General features: G+C 42.2%; 2 protein-coding genes across 3 annotated transcripts; both read left to right on the plus strand.

Moving 5' to 3' along the window:
* The first annotated feature begins 11 nt into the window (after positions 1-11).
* LOC129599868 (trifunctional enzyme subunit alpha, mitochondrial-like) lies at positions 12-9766 on the plus strand. Of its 2 annotated transcripts, XM_055498211.1 has the most exons (17): positions 12-159; positions 438-639; positions 959-1009; positions 1301-1452; positions 1893-1999; positions 2075-2213; positions 4000-4119; positions 4578-4750; positions 4810-5038; positions 5638-5747; positions 5831-6001; positions 6719-7029; positions 7590-7711; positions 8261-8571; positions 8629-8719; positions 8891-8945; positions 9296-9766. In XM_055498211.1, exons 2-17 carry the CDS (start codon positions 474-476, stop codon positions 9538-9540), a joined length of 2553 nt encoding a protein of 850 aa, XP_055354186.1. In that variant the 5' UTR covers positions 12-159; positions 438-473; the 3' UTR covers positions 9541-9766. The 2 variants fall into 2 exon arrangements, with proteins under 2 accessions (XP_055354186.1, XP_055354185.1); XM_055498210.1 differs by having other exon boundaries at positions 8261-8719.
* Positions 9767-11189: 1423 nt separating this feature from the next.
* On the plus strand, positions 11190-13752 carry LOC129599858 (uncharacterized). Its single transcript, XM_055498199.1, has 5 exons — positions 11190-11328; positions 12438-12548; positions 12608-12881; positions 13105-13449; positions 13633-13752. The coding sequence occupies exons 3-5, from the start codon at positions 12630-12632 to the stop codon at positions 13750-13752; spliced, it is 717 nt and encodes a 238-aa protein (XP_055354174.1). The 5' UTR covers positions 11190-11328; positions 12438-12548; positions 12608-12629.
* Positions 13753-15927: the final 2175 nt, after the last annotated feature.

The raw sequence follows: 15927 nt of genomic DNA on the forward strand, positions 1-15927 counted from the left end.
AGTTCAGTGTGATTTGTACTTTACACCGCACACGGAAAACGCACACGAACACCCCGAGCATCCCTAAAATCTCCCGCACCCCCGCCACCATTGCCATTCTCTTTGCCTCGGATTATTTATAATTTATTATCAAGACTGCATCGTTCTCCATCGGAACAGGTGAGTTGCGGACATCCTAACTCCAACCAGCACCATAAACTTGCCGTGGAACCAGCAGTGTCGTTTTCTGTGACGCTTGGTTCGTTGCATCATGGTGGCATCTCTGCGCGCCGTAATCTCTCCGCACTTTGCATCGTGAATTCTTCAGAGATAATTTCCTTATCAAGGGCTAAAGTCCCTGTATCGAATTTACAAGTTTACAAGAAGATTTTGAGCTGGGAAGCCTCGAAGACCTAATTCCTAGGGGTCTAACATTTTTCCTGGTGTTTTTGGTGTAGTTGGTTGTGGAGTGGACTGTGAGGTGGTGGTGAAGAATGGCTTGGCAGGTAGCTGTGCGCAGCGGATGCCGACAGTCGCAGCGACTGCTGCTGACGGTGCAGGGTCTGCCCCGGACCTCCGTGGCCGTCGTGCAGCGTTCCCTGGCGAGCGATACGCGTCGGGCTTTTGTGGTGGGCAGTCAGTCGTTTGGCCCCTTGACAGGTAGGCAGTGCACGCGCTTGATCGGCGCAGTTTTCCGCTTTAGCCGTCAGTTTCTCGTATTTTTAATTGAAAAATAATTTTCCGTATTTTTTCAACAAAGTAGAGAAGAAAATATTCCATAATATTTTAAAGAAGATAAAATTTTGCAATAAAAAAATTTACTTGCTGATTATTTATTGGACGATGGTGGTTTTGCTGCGGCGCCAGTACACAGTGTCGAAGGAGTCGTTTTGCCAATTTTTATTTTGTGTTATTTCGCCCTAGCCAATCGCGAATCATTAGATGGATGATTTTTGATTAATTTATTTGTATTTTGCAGCTTGGTCAGCCCGAAATATGTCCACCAGCAGCGCCATGTTGGCATCGCAAGGTTTGTGGAATGGATTTTTTTTTCTCTTCTAATCAATTTACTGTTTTTTAATAGATAAGTCACAAGTGCAGCTGAATGATTTATTGTAAAAATGAATAATAATGATAATAACTTGTGGTTTTGTATCATTAATGCAGTTGACTGGATTGTGCATTAACTGAGATTTATCCCTGGTTCGTGAATAATTTTCATTATGATTGATAGATGTGAAGTTTATCAGCGCAGAATTACGACACTCGACCAGTGCGATTTTTTAAAATTGCTCATAACGATTTGTGAAATTATTGGCAGGCGGTAAGCAGCGCGATCCTCTGCAGTCGTTGTCCTCCGCGGGCGCTGAGCAGTCCGGTCGCCATCTGCACCTGGACGTCCGCGACGGAGTGGCTATCGTGCGCTTTGATGCGCCCAATTCCAAGGTCAACACGCTCAGCCGCGACATGCAGGTAACCAACACATTTATGATTTCTGGATACAAATTTGGAATAGCTGACAGTTTGCTGCTTTTCGACGCGGTCAGACTTATCTATTTGCGCTTTGAAGTTATGATCATTTTTTATGATAACACTTTTACGATTTTATTCGCTTTTCTAGTTCTTATTGCTTAATGAACAAATTTTCATGAATAAATAAAAATTTGGGGAGAATTGTACTCGTACATCGGTAATTGTTATTGGTGATAAATTTGTCTGTTTTCCATAAACGAGTTGCCATTAAAGCCGCTGTACTACGATGTTCGTCTAAAAATAGGATTGGCTGTATTTGTAGCATGGGAAGGAGAACTATCGTTGATTATTATTCTCCACGTGGTTCTGTTAATATTCGAGGAAATGAAATTTTGAAAAAAGTCTTATTGATATTCGAGGAATATTAATTTGCTTTGCAGAATGAATTCGAAGAAATCATGAACGAAATCTGGAACCGCAACGACATTACCAGCGTGGTGCTGATCTCCGGGAAGCCCGGGACATTCATAGCCGGCGCGGATATCAAGTGAGAACGACAATGTTCGAACGGTTTGTGACCCTAATCAACTGAAATGAGCAATTGCTCGGGTGTTGTGCGCAGTATGATTGAATCGTGTGGATCGGCGGAAGCGGTCACCGCGCTGTCCAAAGGCGGCCAGGCCATGTTCGAGAAGATGGCCAACAGTCCCAAACCGATCGTGGCCGCCGTGTACGGATCCTGCTTGGGCGGGGGACTGGAGGTTAGCATTTAACATGTTGGGCATCTTACTATCATCGTTATTAACATGCTTGTCGAAACTGCTCAAGTAAACTTTCATCAAGAATCTGATTGTGGATTAATTGAGATATTCTTAGCGGCTTGGCTAATGGACTGTGTCCGTAGACTTGGAGTTGTTGAAATTAAATTTAAATATATTAATTGCTTCAGAAAAAAATTATCAACTTAATTGGTATTAATGTTATAACTAATAATGCTTGATTTTGCTTGATAATTATAACTAATAATTATTTTTGCTTGATTTTGTTTTTATTTTCATTGATTAACCCGTTGACGGGCATTGGCGTCAGGGCGCAACATGGTGTTCAGAATTTTTTTCCAAGGGATCGCGAACAGTTAATTGATATCCCTTTGCATAATTAGCAACAAGGGACCTTAAAGCAGCAGTAACAACAGAACTCAAACTTGTATCTTAAGATAATTACAAACTACAGGTGTCCAAAAATGACCAATTTCGGACTTTCTGATCTCTCGCAGATCTTGCTAATTAACTAATTAGTGGATGAGTAATTAAACCGGAGATAAATCAGCAAGGTACAAATGACAACGCTTTATTCAAAAATGTCTAACGCAGATTCTATAAGTTGAACCATAGATGACCGCAGTCCGTCAAAACGTGTGTTGCGTGCCAACACCATTGCCCATGAAGGGTTGTGAATACACGGGCGGGTGCACTTTCGACAGATTCTTATCACTACGTAACCGGAATAACTTAATATCGGTTCGGACGCCAAACATGCGCCATGCGGTTTGGTTGTAGGAGGTTGGCAAAACATGGGGTTGCTGAACACCACCCGGGCGGTCGGCATTGTAGATGAGATTCTAATTCTACCGTCAGTGTATAATTGTAGCTCTGTGAATTGAAATGGCAGCACAACACTGCTTTCTGCCACGTTCCACCTTCGATACCGAATACCGATGCACCGCTTGGGCAAGCAAAGCTGTGAAGCCACGTAGCCAAAAACATGCAAATTTTGAGTTTTGACCAGTCTCGGGCAACTGCGAACTGTAATGATAACATTAGTGATGTTAACGTTTCCGAACAGCCTTATATAGGTCACATCCGGTTACTAATGAATTTCGTTCGAAAAGTGCTAGTGACAACTAACATTTGGTTCGGCGCCAATCGCATTTGCATCTGAACCATTTCCGCCGCTTTCCCCATACCGGCAACTGCGGCCACATCCAGGAAACGTGCAAAGCAAAACAATGCACGCAGGTAACTCGGTGTCAGAAATGAAGAAGTGCAATGTTAAATTGCACAAAGACTGCTTCGTTTAGTACGATGGGAGAGACTGATAAAAGTTTTGGGAAGGATTAGTCTCAAAATCGCTTGTTTCAATGTTTTTTATATGTAGCAGTGGTCAAAATGCAAGAAAACGGGTTTTGGCAGTTTTAATTTTTTACTGACCAGTGGTCAAATTGTTGACCACTTCTATACTTCTGTTTTAAAGTACTTTTTTGTGCTATTTAATGAAGTAAGTGCTTTTACTTTATTCCTGTTAGCCTAATTATTACAAAATAAGCATTTATATGCTGTAGACCGTCCATGGGCATTGGCGTTGGCAAACACCTAGTCACCACCGCTGACCTATGGTCAGCACAAACTCTAAAAAATTCCCTATCTTAATTGATTTTTTTCATCGGTAAATCCCGATTTTCAAAAGAAAATTCGCACTCCTTCGGGCACCGCCCGCTGGAGGGTTAACTGGTGATGCTTCCGATAGTGATGAACGTCCTGGTTACAGACGATTCTAGCCTGCCAGTACCGCATCGCGGTGGACGATAAGAAGACGGGTTTCGGCTTCCCCGAAGTGATGCTGGGCTTACTGCCCGGTGCAGGCGGCACCCAACGAACTTTGAATTTGGTAAGGGAAAACATACCGCTAATTTTATCTGTATTTTTCTGTCAAATCTGACTTATGCTTACCGACGTTGCTTCTTGGCTTCGGTATCAGTTAAGTGTTCCGATAACGAAAATAGACAGAATATTCATACCTTTGATGACCAGCTTGACTTTATAATGGCTAATAGCAACAAAAAATTAATTACGAACGCTACATAACGGTAAAGTGCGCATTTAATTTGTTGATCATTATTACGCGTGTTGCTGAACGTGGGTATGATGCTACTACAGCCGTTACACTACGATATTTGGTTGATCGATCAGTTTATTGAACTATGACTTGTTGTCGGGAAATACATTAAAACATGATGATAGCGTAGTTATTTCGACATAAAACCGGGTTTAAAATTAACAGGATGGTTTTGATATGAAAGTATTCAAAAGTAATTTCTGGAAATTAATTAATCGGACGTTTATCAGGTGGCGCTGCCCGCCGCCATGGACATGATGCTGACCGGCCGTACGATCCGCGCCAAGAACGCCAAACGAATGGGTCTGATCGATCTGACCGTGGACCCCCTCGGACCGGGATTGGCCGACCCGGAGACCAACACTATCCGCTATTTGGAGGATGTTGCCGTTCAGGCCGCCAAGTAATACGCTACAGTGTCTTTGTCCTTTTGTTGGGGTGCTAAATAGTATGATTACTTAGGGATTTGGCCTCTGGCAAGCTCAAACCCAACCGTACACGCCCCTTGGTGGAGCGCATTCAAAAGTTCATCTTCAGTCGGGAGTTTGGGCGTAACTTTGTGTTGAAGAAGGCCCGCGAGACCGTCATGAAGACCACGTCGGGATTGTATCCGGCGCCGCTGAAGATTCTGGATGTGATCCGCACTGGATTGGCTGAGGGATCAAGCAGCGGTTATGACGCCGAAGCTAAGGTAAAAAGCCTTTATTTTTTAAGGGTTTTCTCCTTCACTTTTGATATCTGTATATATGCGCATTTCACTGGCGTCTTAAGATGTACAAATACAGCAAAACATACCTATACTGAATATTTATTTTCTTAATTTTGAACATTTTACTTTTTATATCTGATGCCGTAACGCGTGGCAAATGCCCGCCCGGTTGTGGCATATGAAAGTAAAAATTTATATGTTAATTTTGCATATTACACATTAATATAGTGTGTCGAATTCTAACCATAATTCGGAAATAAGAGTGCCGAACCATGATCTGGTTCTGGTATTAAGTGCTAGCGAGTTGCTGGATGGAATATGGGTATGATTTCGTAGTGTATGGGCGTACTCGGCTTTCTCGAGAACAATTTTGCAAAGCTTTAATATACGAGTACAGTAATACGACCGTGTAGTTTATTATAAGACTTTTCTTCTGTTATCGAAGTACCATTGTGTATGTGTTTTAAATTTTTCAAAACTTTTAATGGTTCATTCTTTTAAATATAGGTATATTTTTCTATGTGCTTCTGATTGCTGTTTCACGTATGCATGTTGGTGGTGAGTCTCGGTGTGTGATGCAGGCGTTTGGTGAACTGTCGTCCACCCGGGAAAGCAAAGCCCTGATTGGTCTGTACCATGGACAAGTGGCCTGTAAGAAGAACCGATTCGGCACCCCGCAGCATCCCATTAAGTAGGCACCCCTAACTCTTCCTGCAGTAGACCCAGTACGTCATTTGCTTCGTTGCGTGAGAGTAATCCGGTATGTTTTGGCAGGACGATCGGGGTGCTGGGAGCCGGCCTGATGGGCGCCGGGATTGCTCACGTCAGCGTGGACAAGGGCTTCAAGGTGATACTGAAGGATGCCACCGATAAGGGGCTGGCGCGCGGCCAGGAACAGATCGCCAAGGGACTAGCCACCGCCGTTAAGAAGAAGAAATTCACCAGGTAAAACCGTAGCTGTACAAACCACTGCGGTAGTGGTGTGTTTTCGTAGTGTATGGGCACATTGAGCCAGGCAACGCATCGGCGACGTGTCGTGAGAAATTCTGGTGCGCTTCTTCTTTGATTTTGAATTCATGTGGACAGTTGTAACTTTTTGTTTAATTGATAGTGGTTGTTTATTATCATTTACAGTGGCTTCCTTATGGCATTTATTTACATTTAAATTACGCTGATATAGATTTTCTTTGCGAAAAAATTTTTTAAGCTTTTCTACATTTATATTACGAAAATCAGAAAAACGAATTGTGAATTTACTATTGTAAATTTATATTACGAAAAAGTTTCAGGTTTTTCATAAAAAAGCTAAGTTTAGCCTTTTTAGCTTTAGTTTTCTTTAAAATTTTTAAGCTGCTACTGCGTGGTTGCTGGCTATAGTGTAATTTGGAGGTAAATATTTCGACAACGAGTTCGTAGAACAGTGGCACATAAATGTCTGTTTTCTGGTCATTTGGTTCTGTAATGCTAGCGTGACATTCAATTAAGCCCATCTACTCAGCAGTTGATTTCCGACTGATTTTTCCTCACGGCCTTCGATTTTTATGCGTGAGGCTGAAAAATCTTCAGCTAAAAAAGGGCCATTGTCATATATCAGATTTTGCTGAATGGTTATATTTGCGCATCAGCTTTTTTCTAATATGGAATTTTGCCGGTGATTTGCAGTTTTGAACGGGAGAAGATCATGTCGCAACTGCTGCCGACGCTGAAGTACAACGACTTTGGCGAGTGCGATATCGTGATTGAGGCGGTGTTCGAGGACATCAACCTGAAGCACAAAGTCCTGCAGGAAGTGGAAGCGGCCACTCCGCCGCACTGCGTCTTCGCCTCCAACACCTCCGCCCTGCCCATCACCGACATCGCCAAGGCCAGTAAGCGGCCGGATAAAGTGGTGGGGATGCACTACTTCTCCCCGGTGGACAAGATGCAGCTGCTGGAGATCATCACCACCGACAAGACCTCCCAGGATACCGCCGGTACGTAGACGCAGATAGACTGCTCGTATCGTGCTCTACCTCACTGATAATATTCTTTTGTTTTGCCTAATAAGGGAATTACGAATATGGACATACTTGTAACTTACCATTAAGTTAGTAATCATTTTAGTCCGTCGTTCTTTTGCGTGGCATGGTTTTTCGGTTGTATCTTACGGTTTTTGGTGGTCTTGATAGGGTTCGTAAATTCATTCTTTTTTTTGGAAGTGTTTTTAGTCGCATAAGGTGCATGTGCTAGATTAGTATAAACCGTATTTTTAACACTGCGATATATTTTTGTTTAAAGTTTGGTCAACGCTGTGTAATTATTTTTGTTTGACGATTTCTATCCAGCACATTGAATTTGTGTAAGACTTGATTCGTGACGCACATGGTCGGTGGATTGGTAATGTTATTGAACAGCGTAGTACAGTGTAGATATATTGTCGTTAAAACACATTCTTAACATGTTGTCCGTATACCAGTTTAAATTTTGTTTATAATTACTGCTTGGTGATGAATGATTTTTCTCGTTTTGATTGTTGACGGGCTTTGGTTTGCAGCGGCGGCAGTGCACGTTGGATTGAAGCAGGGGAAGATTGTCATTACGGTGAAGGATGGGCCGGGATTCTACACCACCCGCATCCTGGCGCCCATGCAGATCGAGATGATGCGCCTGTTACAGGTAACAACGTGCTGGCAGTGTTCTAACATTCTGTTGATTCAGTATAATAATCTTTCCATGCATGAATATGCTTTATCCTTTAATAATGTGGTTTCTGCAAGTGGTTAGCGTTACGTAGACTTTGCTAACCAGTTTACGGCGGCGCTGGGTTTGGTTGTTTAGTGCTTTCTTATTTGATAATAATATGCATATTATCATGTACACCGGCGACGGTCAGAAAAATAAATTTTTTGTATTAGTTTTTCGAGAATGCCAGGCTTTTACGCGCTAGAAACGGTTGCAATAGCGCCAGTAAGCGATTAATTTTATTGTTCTTTTTTGATATTACGAGTACATCAGCTACTTTCCTGATTAATATTGTTTGATCTTTTACGGTTGTCTTCTCTTAAGATTGTTTTATCAAGAAAGTTATTACGTACAATTTTCTTGAAAATATTAATTTCAATTCGCAAAGGTTAATTTTAAATGGTTACTGAATTAAATAGAGAATTTGATATGTCGCAAGCTTGATTTCATCGTGGTTATGGTTATTTTTTAATTGCCGAACAGGAAGGCCACGAGCCGAAGAAGCTGGACAAGATCTTCAAGCAGTTCGGGTTCCCGGTGGGCGCGGCCACCCTGGCGGACGAGGTGGGTCTGGATGTGGGCTCGCACATTATGGACTACCTGGTGGGTGTGTTCGGACAGCGGCTGAGCGGGGCCAACCCCCAAGCGTTGAAGGACGTGGTGGCCGCCGGCTTCCTGGGCCGCAAATCCGGCAAGGGCATCTACATCTACGAGGAGGGCAAGAAGAACCGCGAGGTCAACCCCGAGGCCGAGGCCATCTTTAAGAAGTACCTCACCAAGCCCGTTGTGGAGAAGTACGTGCACGCTTCCGTCGGTGGTAAGAATTATGCAAGAATGGTATGTTTTTGTAGTGAGAGCGTGGAGGATCTGCAGATGCGTATGGTGTCGCGGTTTGTCAACGAGGCGGTGTTGTGCTTGGAGGAGGGCATCCTCAATTCACCGGTACGCTGTGATTGAGCCATATGCAGGCTTATTCGATATGGAGAATTTTTGTATACATTAATATATTTATTTCACTTTTTGAATTCTTTTTTAAAAAAATAAAAGTAAATCGGGAATCGTGAAGTTTTACTGCACCGAGATGATATGATGATGATTGCGCTTTTTTTGCAGGTGGATGGTGATGTGGCTGCCGTTTTCGGATTGGGATTCCCGCCCATGTGGGGAGGTATGATTGTGCAATATATTCGAATACATTGCCGATTGTACAATATTCGAGTATATATTAGAACTATCGGTACAACAAATTAATGAATTATTGGTCAGTTACCGTCCCATTATGACATTAAAACATTTTAATGTTCTGTATATTTTTCTGTTCTTTATTTTTTAAATGAAAGATTAAGTATCAGGTTGATATATTTCTGGTAGAATTATTTTTTGATTTGGTTTGCTTTTTTTAAGAATTGGATTGGCGATTTGTTGTCTTGTGCAGTATGATTTATTGTCTTACATTAAGTAGACATCAACAAGGATGTGTGTCCATAAATGGTAATTATGTTATGATTTTTGTACCAGGTCCGTTCCGTTTCGTGGACCTGTACGGAGCGGATGAGCTGGTGGAGAAGATGGAGCACTTCCAGCAGCTGTACGGCGACCAGTTCCAGCCCTGCCGCACGCTGCAGGAGATGGCGCGGGATCCCTCCAAGAAGTTCCACCCTTCGTCGCAGGGCGGATCGCGCTCCAAGGACAACGGCGCGGAGAAGCAGGACAAATCCGCTCAACAGCAGCAGCAGAAAGCGGGAAGTGGATGGTCGGTTTAGGCGCTGCCAGATGAGAAGGTTGCATTAGTTATTAATTTTGATTTTGGTTGTTGTTTTTTTCTTCTTGGTGGAATTAATTCGTCGCTTGTGGATTGTGGGATTTTCCCGGCATTATTTATGGTTGTTAGCTGTTTGGTTTTGGTTTCTTGTGCTGCATTGCATTTGGTAAACGCGCGTAGTATTTTTAACGGAAAAAAAGATATTAAATAAATAAATTATGCATTAATGGTCGCCATTGGCCGTGCGATAATAATTACAAAGATTACATAATTATATAGGATTATGGAGTTAAGATTTCAAAGTAATAATAGTTTTCCACTTAAAATTTGATAGTAATAATACCCTACTTGAAACTATGAATTAATAGTACTTAATCACACATACTCCGCATTAAAATTTAATACTTCACTTAAATTACGTAACATTTAAAAAGCATCGCCAAGAATGAAGACATTCCACTGTGACGCGAGTGCGCATTAAAATCAATTACGCAATTCATAATAATTAAAAAATAAAAATAATTTTTGTAACAATAAGCTTTTTAATGTTAATTACAGTAATTATTGACTGCCGGGACAATCTCGTATCTGGCCACGAAACGGGTAAAAATCATTTCGTTGTTAATTATGGTCAACTGGCGACGCACTGGGATCTTTTCGTACAAGTATTTAATTAAGTTATCATTACTTTTTGACATTTAGCCAACGAATCAAAGCCTGCTTATCCGTAATTGCGGTTGGCGCTGCCTGTGTAAAGTGCTTTCGGGATGATGCTCTTACTTTTTCCGGTGCTCTGGGAAAACAGCATGACGTGATGTCACATGAATAGATTAGACACACGGAGAAGCGCTAAATCTTTACATACGCACAGAGTTCAGGCAGGAATTTCATTTAAAAGGTTTTTTTTTTGCTTGCCTAAAAGGATGGCGCAAAAACGCTGCTTTTAAGTCTAATATCACCATTAAACGGCCTCTGTGGATATGGTAATCGTGATCCAGGCAGCAGTGGCGCTAATCTACCGGCTGGATTGCCAAGTTTTTGCCACATCCGCTTTAAAATGAATGTGCGTATTTCATGAAATAAACAAATCGATATCGTCATATTGATATCGATTATACACATGCTCTTAGTTCAGTGTTCAGATGGTATTTAAGCGCCCACTAAACAGATGCCGGCATCCTCTGGAATCACATTTTTTAACAGACGTTTTTATCGGTCTTCTTCCGAAATTAACGATGGATTTCCAAAATGCCACTCGGGTGGCGCAGATGGAACTTTCGTACGGCTTTAATTCCAACATGACCGATATTGTTTGCGCCTCAGATCGGGCTTGTGCCACGTACAGGATGATCCTGTACGCACGATATGGTTATTGGATGACCATCTCCCTGTGCGTAATGTCCGCGGTCACTCTTCTTCTCATGCTCCACTCCGTTTATAATCTGATTATAAACCGGAATTCAGCGAATCAAAAAAAGCAGTTGCTGCAGGAGGCGAAAACGCAAACGCAAATGCAGAAAGAAATGGTCAGCAGTCTGCAGTATCATACAGAGGTCCAGACGGAGTTACTCTCGGTGCTGACGCTACCGGCGCGCCCGGATGATGAAAATATGACAACAGTCTCTTTTTCACCTTTATCAGCCGGCACTTCTTCATCTGAATAATTATTTTTATCCCTCTTCTGATCATTAACTTTTGCGGTGACAATCTGTTGGGAGTGACCTTTTTCCAGTCCCAATTAATTTTATCAGTTCATTTCCGCTCGCTGTGGCGTCAAGTTGCTGTCAAGGTACGATCTTCTGCAGGTTTTGTCCGTAAATGAAAAAGTACAGCTACGAAAATCGTTTTCACGTGCATAACTCCCTTCAAATTTTAAGTTAAATTTTAAAATTCGTTAAATTTACTTTAAACTTCTAAAAAAGTTGGAATTTAAATTTAAACTGTTAATTTGAAATGTCTTCTGATTGAATAAGTTCAATACTGCAGTGAGACCCTGTTCATCGTATATTCAATAGAGTAGGCATTGTCAATCGCACGGCCGAACATTTCATCTTCATTGCCAAAAGGTCACTCAAGATCACCCGCTGCATAAACGCAATAATTATTTGGTAAGCAGTTTTTGTCATGTGGAACAAGTTCCGAGCAACGCGGAGGATATATACCGTGTCTCTGATGTCCGGTACGCGAATCCGTATTGTGAAAATGTCCGGAATTTGCTACGTCGAAGTGTACAGATTAGCGATTATATGTTCTGGTCATTTTCACATTTTGTATTAGTTATTTTTTAATATTTACCTTATGATCATGGTACTGGAAAGGTAGAACTGCTTTAGTGTTAATCTACGCAGATTTTTCTCGAGGTCACTCTGACTGGTCAGCAAGCATTATGATGGATATTTATTGTAATTGATTGAGGTGTAATCTGTGTACGGCATGATTACATCGTACTCTATTTGTACGATACTGTTAATCGGCGTTTAACTGACTGCGCTTTCGGTGCTAATATTGTAACTTGTACAGGTAACTTGCAATTAAAGTAATTATGTTTATATTGGCTTATTAGTTTTTATTCGCGTTCAGCAAATTATGGCTTTAATTTCAATTGTTCAATAAATGCATAATTTTATTAAGCAATTTACCGATTGTACTTTTACATAACCAGATAATTAAAGAACCGAAAAGCTGAACATGAGTTACATCACAAGAGCATGAGTTCGTTCACAGATACAATATACCGCATTTCGATTTTTTTAATAACTCATAAACTTTGAATATAATTTGTAAAGTACAATGTGGAGTTCTTAACCTCGTTTTCGTTCTTCTATGGGAAATTACTGATGATCGGTAAAATAAACAATAACAAAATTTGGAAAATTAAATTAATTTGCCGGTAAATAGGTGTCCCGGATCTGGACCGCTTTTGCAATGAAGACTCGGTTGACCGGCAGCCGATGCAGCACACGTACAGCAGTGTGGACTACGTCCGCGTTGACTTCTAAGATTCCCACGGTAGGTGATGCAGACACACCCTTACGCTGTCACGCTGTATGAACCGGATCGATTTGCAGACATGGAGTGCCTGACGCTTGAATGGCCCTTGCTGTGACAGTGTGGTTGCAGATGTTGTCGCAGGATGAGTGGAAGGGCTACCTGAAGCTGCTGCAGTTCAGCGTCGCCGGTCTGGAGATGACCTTTCTGAGCTGGGGTCTCGCCGGGATGGGCAGCGCGTCGCAACTCGTCGTGTTCGCCTACTTGCACTACTGCTATTCGGCTAAGCTTCTGCCTGTTCCCGGGCAGGCGACCTGGTCCGCTTCCTCTAGTTTCATGCAGCTCTTTCCTTGGGTCAGTTTCCCCGGCGCTGCCGGACTCTTCCTTTTGGCGAATTGAAAGCAATTTTAACTAATTCATCAACTAATTTTATAAATTAAATTCAATGCATAACCATTTATTTAATGTTAAATTCCAGTTCGAGAAATTATGAAAAATAGACTTAAATAATTTAAAAATAATCACAAAAAAAATTACCGTATATGGTTATATTTTTTACGGCTTTTATTGGTTGCAGCCGGTGTCGGCATCGGCCACCTCCTCGCCCACCCCGATCTTCCGCCTGGGCGTCCACACAGTACCCTCCAGCGGGCAGCTGCCGGTCTTTGACCGCGGCTCGATCTTCGCAGGCCTGAATACGGATCAGCTGGCTCTCGAATTCCTCTCGGTGATGCACAGCGCGGTCAGTCCCACCACGATCCTCATTAGCCACCACAACGAACCCGCCACCCCGCCGATCCTCCGGCCCGCTGCCAGTGATGGGATCCCCCACTGTCCCAGCAGCTCGCTGACACCCCCTTGCAGCGACCTGCACAGTCCGCTGGTATCCCCGTTGGGTATCCCGGAATACCCACTCAGTTTGGTCAGTAGAATAATTTTCCAACATATAATTCACCATTTTTGCTCTCTAAATTATATATAAGATTGGTGACATAAAAAATTTGGCGATTGGTGATTTAGAAAATTTTAAAATACGTAAATTTAAAGTGTCATATTATAAAATAATAAGTTTTAAATGGATAAATTATTCCTGGTTGGATTTTAGGCTGGCTGCAGTTGTGCTACTCGGTGCTTTGCCTATTCTCCTCTACCGCCGCTGGCCGCGACTCCAACGCTGCCGCCAACATTACCCCGATTCCGACAGCGGCAGCATGTCTCCAGCTGATCTAACTGATCCCGCTTCCATGTGGCGGTGTCCTTGCTATGTAATTCGTGCTGCTTCATGCCGGTGTGTGCACGCTCTCGCTTGTTCGCACGCTACATATTGTAACGATAGAAAATTGTAGTACCGCCAAATGGGATTGTTAAATGCTTTTCTACATCTGCTATTGGTTCATGCATTGCTTCTCTTCCTCATTAAGATCATGAATCAGCATCAGCATCTCATTATCTTACCGTTTTACCGCTACAATCTCGATGCTCTTGACTTTTACTTTGGCGCACTAGGATCATTTTTGGATTTTGCTTCTTGCTAGCTCGCTAACCTTGCTTTTTGCCTGCTTGCCCAGTTTACTTGCTAATAAGAATCTTGCTGTGACTGCCATGACCGGCGTTGATGTTTGTGATAACGCTGGGATGAATCGTCTCATCTCACTTAGGGTAGTTGTAATTGCCACCTCATTTCCGGTCAGCATCTTGCCGACCATGCCAGCCTTTTGGCTATTAGTTAGCTTTACAGCTGCTACATCGTGGTACGGTGGATTAGCCATCCCACTTGAACAGCAGCTTAATTCACTGTAAGGCGCGATTCAAGTATTACGTAACGGAAATTTTCAACTTTTTCGACCACCCCCCCACCCTTTTGTGACCTTTATCCATGTATTACTTATGGGCGGGTAACGCCAGCCGGACCCACCCCCCAACCCTGAGCCGTTACGTAATACTTGAATCGCGCCTAATCGTTTTGTGCCTGTGTTTTCGTAATAAAATCATTCCTATAAAATTTCGGACAATATATCAAACGATATTTCCACCTATATATGTATGGTTAAATTTTAAATTGCACTAAAATGACTTTCCGGAAAATTGATCGTAGACCACAAGAGCATCTGAGGCGAAGCCGAAGATGACTCTTGGAAATTATATAGTGAAATGACTGCCCGTACGAGTAGTGTTCAGTGAGCAAAGCCCTCTATATAGGTTAGTGACTAACCGAGTTACTACATCCGTTCAGTGCTCAAAGCCGGCTAAGTTGGTATGCATTAACCGAAACACCGTTACTGTCCGGTGTACCCAGTCCGTTAACTGAGCGAGTAACCGAGCTACCACTACATTACGTGAGCGAGTGAACTAAACTATCACTATCCGGTGCACGCGTCCGTTAGGCGGAGGGTGACCGGATTACCACCACACCACTGTTCAGTTCTGTACGTATTTTGTGCGTAGTTGACAGTAACTGTTAGTTAGATTTCGGTTAATTTCCGCATTCAAAATTTAGCATTGTTCACCTGCAAAGTAAATGAAAATGCGCATGAGCGCCAAGAAATTGCGTTTTTGCACTGTTGGATTTCACTTACTGTGCTTCGCCGAAATCTGAAATGTTAGTCCATAAACTAACCAAAATCATTTTTGAATAAACCGGCCATAGAGTGCGGACCACAAGAAACGCGGAGGCGAAGCTGAAGAGCTGTTATTAATAGACCGAACACCCGCATCCCTATTTCGGAATAAAACGAAAATTTTCAGAAACAATTGTTTTTGTTAGTAAATATTTCTGTTCATGGATCTAAATTCATAGAGTATTAACCGATTTTGTTTCTCAGGATCTGGCTTATGCTGCTGTCCGAGGGCACCGTGTACTTGTCGCAGACCCGTCGGCGATAAGCCGGTCTTCTAGTTAGGTGGCAACATCATCAGGTGCACCTTATTACAATGCTACTAATAATATTCAGAAAAATTGTATTTTGGACGTCGGGCTATTTTCTGTTTTTAACTCGTCTTCGCTGTTTGAAGCCGAAGCTGTTTCGAAAGAAATGAATATTATCTGGCCGGGTTTTTAACTACGGGCTTTCAGACTATAATATTGGTTTTGGTCGGTCTTTTCTGGTTTGGTGGGTCGAGTACGTGGGAATATTGATCTATCTGATCTGATTGTGGATACGAATCATACGAGTACTCAAAGTGACCTAGCTATGAAAAAGCTATGACCTAGTTATGAATTAGGTACAAGTATTGCATTATACAGTATATACAGATCAAGGAAGAAGATCCACATTACAACAACCCTGTAACCTCTGGATCAGAAAAACAAGAAGGAAATCGATAAACCTAAAAACGTTATTCGATTCATCACGGTTAAACACCGTGTCACCCACATTCTGTTTTAACAAAAAACTTCTGC

This window comes from Paramacrobiotus metropolitanus, unplaced genomic scaffold, assembly GCF_019649055.1.
Source record: "Paramacrobiotus metropolitanus isolate TYO unplaced genomic scaffold, Prichtersi_v1.0 Parri_scaffold0000156, whole genome shotgun sequence".
Classification (NCBI taxonomy): domain Eukaryota; kingdom Metazoa; phylum Tardigrada; class Eutardigrada; order Parachela; family Macrobiotidae; genus Paramacrobiotus; species Paramacrobiotus metropolitanus.